Source organism: Mytilus californianus, unplaced genomic scaffold (assembly GCF_021869535.1).
Source record: "Mytilus californianus isolate M0D057914Y unplaced genomic scaffold, xbMytCali1.0.p SCAF_19, whole genome shotgun sequence".
NCBI lineage: Eukaryota > Metazoa > Mollusca > Bivalvia > Mytilida > Mytilidae > Mytilus > Mytilus californianus.
In genome coordinates, this window is record NW_026262667.1 from 50,570 (window position 1) to 63,335 (window position 12,766).

The 12,766-nt window shown below is 32.1% G+C and overlaps 1 protein-coding gene across 7 annotated transcripts in view; it reads left to right on the plus strand.

The window, feature by feature from the left end:
* Positions 1-12,766, plus strand: part of LOC127727010 (phosphatidylinositol-glycan-specific phospholipase D-like) — a 64,578-nt gene that overhangs the window by 16,215 nt on the left and 35,597 nt on the right. For all 7 annotated transcript variants that reach the window (XM_052234388.1, XM_052234384.1, XM_052234386.1 and 4 more), the window contains exons 7-12: positions 944-992; positions 3,762-3,825; positions 4,282-4,389; positions 9,311-9,338; positions 9,901-10,040; positions 12,125-12,314. In XM_052234388.1, coding sequence (XP_052090348.1) covers positions 944-992; positions 3,762-3,825; positions 4,282-4,389; positions 9,311-9,338; positions 9,901-10,040; positions 12,125-12,314 — 579 coding nt within the window. The remainder of the gene's footprint in view (positions 1-943; positions 993-3,761; positions 3,826-4,281; positions 4,390-9,310; positions 9,339-9,900; positions 10,041-12,124; positions 12,315-12,766) is intronic.

A 12,766-nucleotide genomic window follows, 5' to 3' on the forward strand; every position in this document is an offset into this window, starting at 1 on the left:
TAGATTTGATACTTTGTAATTTAATTTGATTATTATTATTTGGCATTGTTTACTGATTGAATTGTTATCATCATTCCTCTAAATTGTTATTGTTAATTAAATTATGAAAACCTTCCTTGCGTTTTAGCTATGCCTATCAGAACATTAAGTCTAGCGATAGACTGACCCCCTGTCCCTTGGTTCGAGCACATACGAGTTAGCTCCCCCTTATCTAACAGTGCTCTGTGGGACCTTGGTGACATATTTGCTTCACTTCAGGCAAATGATTGAAGTTGTATGGTATATTTGCTTCACTTCAGGCAAATGATTGAAGTTGTATGGTATATTTGCTTCACTTCAGGCAAATGATTGAAGTTGTATGGTATATTTGCTTCACTTCAGGCAAATGATTGAAGTTGTATGGTATATTTGCTTCACTTCAGGCAAATGATTGAAGTTGTATGGTATATTTGCTTCACTTCAGGCAAATGATTGAAGTTGTATGGTATATTTGCTTCACTTAAGTTGAACATGCTGAGAGGCAATGTATAGAATTATAGAAAATTCATTTTCGATTCAATAGTATTCAGAGATTTTTATATTTAGCTTAATCTGTTTTGGAGACATGTGGCACAGAGTAGGCCTTCTTTCAAGTTATCTTTGTATGCATCTTCTCCCCCCTCAGAGCTATCAGCTCTTTGATATAATTGCTGTTGTAGACATATTTGGGCATAAATGTAGGCATAAATGACAATCAACAAAAAGTAATGAGTTACAAAATGTAGTTCAGTAATTGTCAGATATAAATTGGATGAAGAAATGCAGGAGAGTCCATTATATTGTAATATTATAAAGAGATATTATAAACTTTAGATAAATATATTTCCATGCTGAAATTGTTGCAATGAACATTCTATGGAATAAGAAAGCTATTAAATTGATTTAGATTATCTTTTTTTTTCAGATAAATTTCCATGGAGATTATACGTCTGCTCACCAATTTGGTGACCTTGGTAAGACATTTTCACTTTCATTTTATTTTTTTATCTGAAACTTGATTTTGGAAACATTTAGATGAAATGAGTAGACTTATTTCTAAACTGTAATATTTGTACCTGGTAATTGTTTTTAGTTTTAACTTTTGTGAAATGGAACTATTTTAAACAAATAACATTATTTATGAGATACTTTGATTGGCTAACACAAATTTAAAATCAAGAACTACTTACTAGTAATAATTCCAATGAGAAAGAGTGAAGTGAGTTTAAAGTACTATCAGTAATTGAATTATTCAGGCTCAAAACAGTGAAGGGATCAATTGTGCAAGTCAGTACCATTCTTGCTTGTTGAAATAAGAATCAAATTACCATCAGTGATATCTTTTTACCAATTTTTGGAAAATGACGCTATCAGCGGCATGTTTCCGATACCATTGACCAGAACTAACGGAAGTTGATTATGCCTCCGCCTACCGCACTCGGTTTCATATTTACTATTTTACATACTACGTAACTGGAATCTGCTTGGAATGACGCTACACTCGAACAAAGTGTTTTAGTCGTACGGAAACCAGTTTACATACGTTATTTTATTTACCAAAAAGATATCTTGACCTGTCCATATGTTTTTTGTTATTAAATGGTATTTGGAGCTATCCCTTTGTTATATTTTTCATATTTATTCGAGCTTTCACTTTTATGCACATGTCTTACAATCGTAAACAATCGGTATGTATGATAAATAGGTCCGTTTTGTTATGGTGTTGGACTTTTTACCCTCCAATGATCAGCAATCGCTAGACAAAATAGTTCTCCTAAATAATGTCAGCCTTTCATGCCATTTCAACTTTACAATCATTAAAAAAGTAATAATCGGAATCATTTTGATATCCATTTGTCTTTACCCAGATTTACGATTTTAATAATCGGAAATTAGTAATACGGTTATTCCCACGCGGTGCGTATGAATCTTTGTTTACAAAGTTATAGCAGCAGAGTCTGTAACTGTATCATTATTAATTAACTACACTATTTTTTTTAACTTTCTCTTTTCGTAGTAAGAAATCTGAGTTGACTCCCCTTTGCAAAGCAAATTTTATTTTAGCAGGCTTTCCTAATTAAGTAAAAATTGAAAACTACAATGTGCACTTCCAGGTGACTGGAACACCAATTTTTATTAAAAGGGCACCAACCAAGCCTGGGAAAATTTATTCATTATTTATTAATTCTTATGAATTAACTGCCACAGATATTGATGCACTTCAGTCTTTCTACTATATTCATGGGAGAAAAAACAGGATAACTTATTTTCAATTCAAATGAATATTGAATATAACTGACTCATCAAAGTAAGTAAATTCTTCATTTCTTCCCTAAACTGGAAAAACCTCAAAAGTTTTTTCCAATTTGAATGCAAAAGACATTTCCCAAAATTCACTGATAAAATCCTTATAGACCAAAAGATGACAATGTTAACAACTATAAATCACCATATGGCCTTCAAAAATGAGCAAAACTTATACTGTATATGTAGAAAGCTATAAAAAATTCATTCTGACTTCACAAACAAGTGGTTCCCCTTAATGTAAAATGTAAATACCATCATTAAATATATAATGTTCAGGATTTGATATAAAAATAAGGAGATGTGGTATGATTGCCAATGAGACAACTATCCACCAAAATTCAAATAAAGTGGATGTAAGCAATTTTAGACAACCGTATAGCCTTCAACAATGAGAAAAACCCATACCGTATAGTCAGCCTAATTTATAACAAAACAATTTATGAAAAACAAATATGACAGACATGAAACAACGACAACCACTGAACTACAGGCTCTTGACTTGGGACAGGCAATTCAAGAATGTGGCGGGGTCAAACATGTTTGTGGGTGCTCAACCCTCCCCCTATAAACCTGGGACAGTGGTTTAAAAGCACTAGATGAGAACAAACTATAAAAATCAGTTGAAAAAAGCTTAACTCATCAGATTGATACAAAGCAGAAAAAACATCAAACAAAAACACAAACCAGACATGGCAGGGAATTTATCCATCCCTCATCCCTGACAACTAATAAATAAAAATCATGTATCTAAGACTAAAATATCAATCAGCACACATCCAATGGATTTAGTGTAAAGACGTCGGAGAAAAACATGACCTTATGCAATGCCAAAATAAAGGTATCGACAGACTGTAGTACCGTTAAAGTCCATATGTGTATAACAATATTATTTAGTATGATTTTAATTTACTGATAACAAAATCAATAATTATACCAATAAAAACAATATTCAAAGATCTAATTACAGTGTTGAATTGGTAACCTTTTAGAATAAGTTTATTCAAAAGATTGATAAGTTTACCCGGAGTGTATATAAATATCCGGACTTTTTATTGAAACAACATCACTGTAAAATTTAGGATGTGCTATTCAGTCTGAAATAAGTTTTTTACAGGTACAGCCAAATTTGCAAACCAAATCTTAGTATCTATAGAAGAATTAAGTAAAGGTTTTAAGTTATATGTGGTAACTTAATAAATTTTTGATATTTGTTAGAACTTATTTTCATCAAAATAAATATATTCCATTATTGGAATCAAATAATGTCTGAAGAACAGAATACAAAGAATTTTGAATAATTTTTCAAGGGATTTTTGTTTTTACAACAAAATTTATCACAATGACATTGGCTTCTGAAGCTGTTTAGAAATATATACATTTATTATAAACCCTGCTTAGGCTTAATTACTATAAATATAAATATTTAAATGTTATAGGTGGTGAATTTGTGAGTCTTATAGACTTAGATGCTGATTTAGTAGTAGACCTTGAACAAAAATGGTAAGTAACATATCTCTGTGTAAAGATTAGAATTATGAAGTGTTTTAAAAAGACTGAAGATATCATGAGAAATTTTATAGGTTAAAGACCAAATTTGAATTTGTTACTTTATTGTTTTCTTTAATTTGGTCAATCATCCTTAAAATAAATAATTATCTTAATCTAGTATAAAGCAGGGTCATAATCAGGTCACATTAATATGTTGTCATCCCCAAATATATGTCAATTTTTGCCACTGGATGTTAAACACTAATCCATCATCATTATGACCTCTAGATGTGACCTCTAGATGGTAATTTTGATGATTTCTGTTCTTCTGTTTATATATCTTATTCCTCTACAAACATAAAAATAAACTTAATTGTTTAAGTAGGTATGATATTATTACTTAATAACTTTAAATGTCTATAAATTAATAAAAAGAAATTTTGATAAACTATCCCCTCATATTTACAGGTACATACCATCAAAAGATCTATTCAATATTTATAGAGAATTTTATGGAACAACAAAGATAACTCTATCTGATATAGAGACTTGTTCTTCATGGATTCTACTAGAAAGGTATAATTATTTGTATGAGCTATAACTTTACTTTTAATATTTTCTATTCTAACAATTAAGAAACATTGTTGAAGGGCAATAACAGACCAAATTTTGGTAGATATATGTACATTGCACATGTTGCGAGGACATTGGTATTTAGACCTTATTCAGCATCTTAATTTTGGAATTCTTTATAAACCTGTCTCTGGATCAGTGTAGTTATAATGGCAGATAGATGTATACTGACGGACTCTAAACGGCAACACACATTTTGGTGATTTTTTTTACCAAATCATGATTGATCCTCATATAACTATATTGATATTGATTCACTTATAGGGTCTTTGCATCTGCACTAAACACATTTATTTAAAAACCAGTTGTTGGCATGACACGGGTTATGTTCTTCTCATATATGTTATGATGGTATGATACTAAACCCCTAACGGGAAGGATTGTGCCTGATATTCATATGATGAAGACATAATCTTTCAATCAGTTTAATTGAAGTCTGGAGCTGGCATGTCAGTTAACTGCTAGTAGTCTGTTGTTATTTATGTATTATTGTCATTTTGTTTATTTTCTTTGGTTACATCTTCTGACATCAGACTCGGACTTCTCTTGAACTGAATTTTAATGTGCGTATTGTTATGCGTTTACTTTTCTACATTGGCTAGAGGTATAGGGGGAGGGTTGAGATCTCATAAACATGTTTAACCCCGCCGCATTTTTGCGCCTGTCCCAAGTCAGGAGCCTCTAGCCTTTGTTAGTCTTGTATTATTTTTAATTTTAGTTTCTTGTGTACAATTTGGAGTTTAGTATGGCGTTCATTATCACTGAACTAGTATATATATTTGTTTAGGGGCCAGCTGAAGGACGCCTCCGGGTGCGGGAATTTCTCGCTGCATTGAAGACCTGTTGGTGGCCTTCTGCTGTTGTCTGTTCTGTGGTCGGGTTGTTGTCTCTTTGACACATTCCCCATTTCCATTCTCAATTTTAATCATGCTTACCAAACTTCTTTCTATATAGAAAAAATCATTACCTGATTTACCTCAGGTAGTACAAATTTCTTAAAGCGATACTTAATTATTTATGCTTATAATTTTTATTAACAATGTATTTGCATTCAGGTATCACAGATCAAATTTATTCGTTCATTGTGTGTTAATTTGCGTTTTTTGATTGAGTTAAGCCTTCCAATTGATATTTTATAGTGTGTCTTTCTATGTTGTGATGTTTTACTATTGTTTCAGAAAAGGGAAAAGGTTTGGTACCATTAAAACGTTTAATCCCGCTGCAAATGTTTGCACCTGTCCTAAGTCAGGAATCTGATGTACAGTAGTTGTCGTCTGTTTATGTAGTTCATACGTGTTTCTCGTTTCTCCTTTTTATATAGATTAGACCGTTGGTTTTCCTGTTTGAATAGTTTTACACTAGTAATTTTTGGGGCCCTTTATAGCTTGCTGTTCGGTGTGAGCCAATGCTCCGTGTTGAAGGCCGTACCTTGACCTATAATGGTTTACTTTTATAAATTGTTACTTGGACGGAGAGTTGTCTCATTGGTTCTCATACCACATCTTCCTATATCTATTTGAAACCCTTAAATGATTTCTTTAAGGTTTTGTCCTTTGTGAACCGATTCTTTCAATCCATACCCACACTTAAATTAGTAAAAAAATGTTGCATTTCCTTATTGCCAAGACTGAGCAATGAAAATCTGAATCTGGCCATAAGAATATTGTAGGCAGGAATATATGAACCTGCTGTTGCTAGACAATTTCATGTAAGAAACTCCTCTTTCTGTCCTTACAACAACGGTACAGGCATACAGGATTTGTTAATTACCACCCATGACCAGATCAGTATATATAGTGACAGCGCCATGTCAATAAAATTTCATGCCATAAATGTTTCCCAAATACTGAAATGCTAAAGAATCGACTGCAGAAAAACGTTTAAAGCCCTAAAGTTTAAACTGCAAAATTGCCAAAACACACTGTAATGTATAGGACAGGGGTCAACTCAGAAGGTACTAAACAGAACTCAAAACATGCCCAACAGAACTGGTTGACTTTTCTGTCAATCGTTTAGGCATTGGTTACAGGTAGTGGTTGACTTCGACGGTGACAGATCCATTGATAAGGGGAAAACTCAGGTTTCAGTGCATACCACATGATTTGAACATTAGAAATTACATAATCAATTCAATTTTCGAACTGCAAAATATTTAAGACAATGAGGTTATGAACGAAATTTGTGTTTATACATTTATTTTACAAGAATTGCATTTTTGAAAATGAGAATTAAAAAGAATTATCTAGTGCTGCATTTTTAAAGTCAGTTAGTTTATTATTCTAAGGAAATAATTTTTCATTTGTGTATTTTTTGTAAAGTTTCTTGTATGCAAATTAATTTGAATGTTGGTACAATTTTCCTACTCAGGCTTAAATTAAAATATTGTTTGTTTGCAGTTTACCGACCGACCCTCGAAAATCCGCCCGACTGTGAAAATTTTATTGCTTTTAATTTGAAGAAATTATTTTTATTTTTCTGTTGACGCAATCCGGAACTTCTGGTCGTTTCCGGAATTGATTTAAAGTCTGGGTCGAATACATGTTTCAAGTTCGGTTTTTCTTACCTTCTTGTCAAGCATACATGGGACCGTTTAATAATAAAGCACATGGAGATTGTTTACAAGTATCGATGAAGACATGGGGGAGTACTTTGCGCTGTCGTTTTCTGTCAATTTTAAAACAAATAACAACCAAAAAAGTTTAATAGTAAACTGTTTATACAGATTCAGACAGATATCATTGACGATTTGAGAACGCATGATGCAGCGGATATTCATAAAACCGACACGATAAGGCTTAAATTAAAATATTGTTTGTTTGCAGTTTACCGACCGACCCTCGAAAATCCGCCCGACTTTGAAAATTTTATTGCTTTTAATTTGAAGAAATTATTTTTATTTTTCTATTGACGCAACCGGAACTTCTGGTCGTTTCCGGAATTGATTTAAAGTCTGGGTCGAATACACGTTTCAAGTTCGGTTTTTCTTACCTTCTTGTCAAGCGTACATGGGACCGTTTAATAATAAAGCACATGGAGATTGTTTACAAGTATCGATGAAGACATGGAGGAGTACTTTGCGCTGTTGTTTTCTGTCAATTTTAAAACAAATAACAACCAAAAAAATTTAATAGTAAACTGTTTATACAGATTCAGACAGATATCATTGACAATTTGAGAACGCATGATGCAGCGGATATTCATAAAACCGACACGATAACCGTTTCCATCTCAAACAGACCGGGTACAGAATCTCTTGAGCCGGACTTTATGGAACCAATATCAGTGGTTAAACAATTTGACAGCAGCCTGAAGTATGCCATTGTTTCTATAAAACGTTGTGAAGACAACAAGGATGAAACCACTTCTCCATGACTTCATGGATACCTGTAAACACGCCAGGAAGGGCGCATTTGAAATTAATAATCGATAGACAATGCCAAATCTATAAGAAGCCACAGAAACTACACAAAGATGTAAAGAAAATGAATGGTTGGCTTGTAAAAATAAATATACTTTCTCTATGTTAAATCTATCTTCTATTGCAATGAGTATGCTCCTTTAGGATAAGGGGAGCTACCCCACTCATTGCAATTCTTCTCCCTCTTACAATATTAAATATACCCAAACAGTGTGGCTTGTGTGAATTGAATTAAAACATGTCCTTAGGGGTATGCTGCCAATTTTTTATGCAGTCAAAACATTTCAGTACAGACCATTTACTTTTAAAAGGGTGCTATTGATTTCACCCTGAAGTCTAAGATTTTTTTTTGGTTTTAATTAAAGCCTGATCACATCAACATATCTTTCAAAATATAACCTTATTACATATAATTAAATATTGTTAGATTTATGAAAACAGTCAGATGTCAAATATATTTTTTCAAATTTCTTTTTTTTTTAATTGAGAAAGATTCAATGGTTAATTTTTTTTATTGATAACACTCTTTAAAACATTGTCTTATGAATCTTTGATATCTACATTTCCTAATGAAAATACTCGACTCATGAAAACTTTCTAGTAAATAAGCATATGTCAGTGAACAATTTCTTTAAAACAATTCTAGTCATTCCTTGTTTATAAGATCTTATAAGTGTTCCAGTACTAGTATTTAATAATGTCATAAATTGGATAATCACACCATGTTATAGTTTCAATTTTGGTTGAAAAGTTTTTATCTGAAAATGTCTGTTCATTTCATGTTGGTTTTCAGTGTTTGTTGTTATAAAATAAATTTCTTTACAAGAAACTTGGTTTGTGTAACTGCTTGTTTAAACTTCATTTTGGCTGATAAAATAAAATATTTTTCCTACCTACCGACCCTTCAGTCTGAAGGTACAGTCGGAAAACTGCAAACAAACATATTTTTAAGGTTGGCCTCACATCCCAAATGAAGGGTTTCCCCCATACAGAAATTATTATTAAAGAGAGTGGTGTTTGGGCAGTAAGCTGACCCACTAAGCTGATTTTAGATTAGTATTTAGCTCTGCTATGTATATATACAGTCTGTAACAATGGATAGGTGTAATATTTTAGGAATTAATACTATATTTCTGACTTTCCTTTAAATTCTATTGCAGTCTGCAGTGTAGAACATTTGTATGCCATTATAGACATTATATAAATAACACATAGCTGAGAGGGTGATAGAGCAGATTGTTGCCCCAAGAAAACATTGTTAACCACTGCGAAGCCAAGGTTGACAATGCCTTTATGTCTTTTCGAGGGGCGCACAAATGATCAAGCTTCTACGTGAAGGGTAATAGAGTATTTGCTATTGGATAGAGTAAATTGTCGCCCTCGTATTAACCAATCAGAATCCCGCATTTTAACATGAAGTGTAATAATATAAATTATTTATTTTAGTGTAGGAGCAGCACTTGCCAAATCTGAGGTATGTTGTATTTTAAAGCCATCTGTATAAGGAGAAGAAAAGTAGGAGGCATCTACAGAACTTTCTTAGAAATATATAACATATTATTTAACACAAGGAATTTTCAGATCAAGTTCTGATTTTCAAAAATATACAAGGATGAATACAAATTTACAATGAAATCTTATTTTTGGTTTTTGAATATGTAGTAACTATATCTAATGTGTAATGGCATTCTATATGAAGCAGTCTTATAAGGGAGGGAATTATGATCTTTTGTGGATATAAGAAATCAGAATTGATAAGAGACAATAGACTGAGAAGAATATTATTCCTTTAGGATATGGACAGATACAACTAACTGTAATTGTTTTGTTACATAATGGGTAAATGAAAGAGAATAGCTTATATATGTTGTATTCAGTAAAAAATTTTGTCAGATAAAATACTAGACTAAAATGAAATAGTGTCAATATGGTTTTTATCCAAACAGGGATAGAACTTATAAAATGTCACATGACAGGATGTAAACATATTGAGCAATATATTTTAATGATTTTGTAATGAAGTCTTTTGTTTACAGATATATTCAGGTGTTGTTGATAGAAGTCCATTTCTGGTACAAGAAATGGAGAATTATTTTCTTGGTGGAGTAAATGATATGGTTGGGTGGACACAGAGAAGTTGGAACAATGTAGTCACAATGCTGAACAAAGGAACTGAGTAATTATTATGAAGTTTGTCAAAATAAATCACCTTTCTTTATTTGCTTCCCTCTTTTATATCTTTAAAAGTAATAGATTGTATGTACTGGTGTTATGGTTAAATAATCTGTTATCTTTCAAATGAATTAGTTAACTGTAGGGTGTAATAATGACATAGACTGACGCCTCTCTGAGTGTAGCACCTCGTATGACTAATGGTTATGGCCTTACCACTGTTTGGGGAACCATTATTGATATTATACAAAAGGACAAGGTATGCTTTAGGCCAAATATTGCCTTGAATTTCATAAAATTTGAAAATAGCCATAATTTCTTAAGGTTTTTCAATGGATGTAGTTCAAAAGCCTTACTCCTTGGTTAAACAAGTCTCTTCATAAGAGAACATTCTAGGCTACAAAGTCAGCACATTTTGGATATAATGTCAAAATATGAGTATTTCATGCATTTTTTTACCTAAAAGCTCGAGGAACCCCATGGCTGCAACTTAGGATCCAAATTGTTCTGTAACTAAAAGTTACTAAAGAAGACATTGATTCCTTAGACACCAAACCTTTCTGGATCAGGGGTGGCATCCTAAGAAAATTAGTCTAAAAACTGATAAGAATTATTGTAAATTTGATGAAAACTGACGTTACAATACAAATGTCTATACCTAAGGGGTCATTACTTCATAATTTTTAATGTGGGGTGCCAAAAAGAGGTTATTTTGTATTAATAGTAATATCACAATTATTTTTACCCAGTATGTGAAATTTGTAGCATTTTGGCCTGATTTAAAAAAATCCTCAAAATCTTAGGGCCAATTTTAACCATTTGTGAACTTACTCCTTTTTTTCACCAATACAACACCAGTGAATCATTGGGGAATAAAAGCAAATTTCTTGTCTTTTTATTCTGACAAATGTTTCTCAATTTGAGATATAACTTAACATTTAAGAAAAGAGAAAATTTTGTTCACACACAAGGGCCAACAAGTATAATTTTCAAGGCAAAAGATACCATGGGGACATTCAAACTCATAAGTCCAAAAATAAACTGACAATGCTAGGACAAAAAAAAAAAAGAAAAAGACAAACAACAGTACACAAAACAAAAAATAGAAATCTAAAGACTGAACAACAAGAACCCTTCTAAAACCGGAGGTTATCTTAGGTGCTCCGGAAGGGCAAGCAGCATTCAAAACTGCGTGAACTGAATGTATTGATAGAAAATACCGTGAGGGCATTCCGGTGTATTGCTGTCGCCTAGATTTCCATTACGTAACTTTCGTGTTGGGATTGTAACCGATCTATAAACATGATAAATACACGGACATTATCGAGTGCAAAATAACATTACTTATCGCTTGTTATAAATTCATTTCTTAAATGAATACTCATAAAATATTTTTGTTTAGAACATAAATTAATAATATGAAAATGTTTTGTCGTTAGAAATATATATATAAGTAAAAAAAAATCATTGATAATATCTATGCACACGTACAGAAAAATTGTGTTAACGCATGCGGAAGAATATCTTAAGAATGTTTTGCGGGAAAATATGAATGCCTGCTCAAATCCAATCTATTAGAAAAATCATATTATTACAGAAGAGTGTCCACCATGCACTTGCACTGCACTATTATTAGAATAGTAAAATAGAATGTTTACAAATGGATGAAAATTATATTTTATACATGTAAATGTTGTATACAAATATCAATATAATATATAACAACAAACCAGAGTATACTGATTTGTATCACTACAATATAATAGTTATTACGGTGAAGTTGAATTTCCTGTCATTTATTCATTATCCATGCACGAACTTGTCTCAGAAAAAAATATATCTCTGTTCATTAACCTCACTTTCAGGTATACAGATGTGATTCTTTTTTCTGAGACAAGTGCTTGTGACCATCTACAAGAACTTGCGGTCATCCTATGTTCAGTACTTCAGTACTTTGATTGAAATTGGTGTCATTTTGACAGTACTTGGTTGTCAAGTTATTTTTAATTAACCATAATAACAATATATTAACTTATGTTATCATGAGTTTGGTGGACCTTTTACTTATGTTTCAATATTATATTTCAGTGTTTGCAACTTGCCATACAATCCATTATTTGTAACTTGTAACAAAAGTTCAACATTTAAGAATACCCATGAAGAGAAAATACAAAATGGTTATTTTGTAAATCATGGTAAACATGGACTTACACGGGAAGATTTCAACATCACAAAAACAGCCAGAGGGATAAATATTGAGTTAGGACAAAAGCTTAAGGTACAAATCATGGTAGTCAAACAAATAGAATAATTACCTTTTGTCATGATTGTTACTTTTACAGACACAACAACTGGAAATTTATGACTTCAACTTTCTGCAAATCCTGTACTTTTGGAAGGACAATATAAAGCATTATTTTCCTTTGATCAACTGAGGCTTAAATTAAAATATTGTTTGTTTGCAGTTTACCGACCGACCCTCGAAAATCCGCCCGACTGTGAAAATTTTATTGCTTTTAATTTGAAGAAATTATTTTTATTTTTCTATTGACGCAATCCGGAACTTCTGGTCGTTTCCGGAATTGATTTAAAGTCTGGGTCGAATACACGTTTCAAGTTCGGTTTTTCTTACCTTCTTGTCAAGCGTACATGGGACCGTTTAATAATAAAGCACATGGAGATTGTTTAAAAGTATCGATGAAGACATGGAGGAGTACTTTGCGCTGTCGT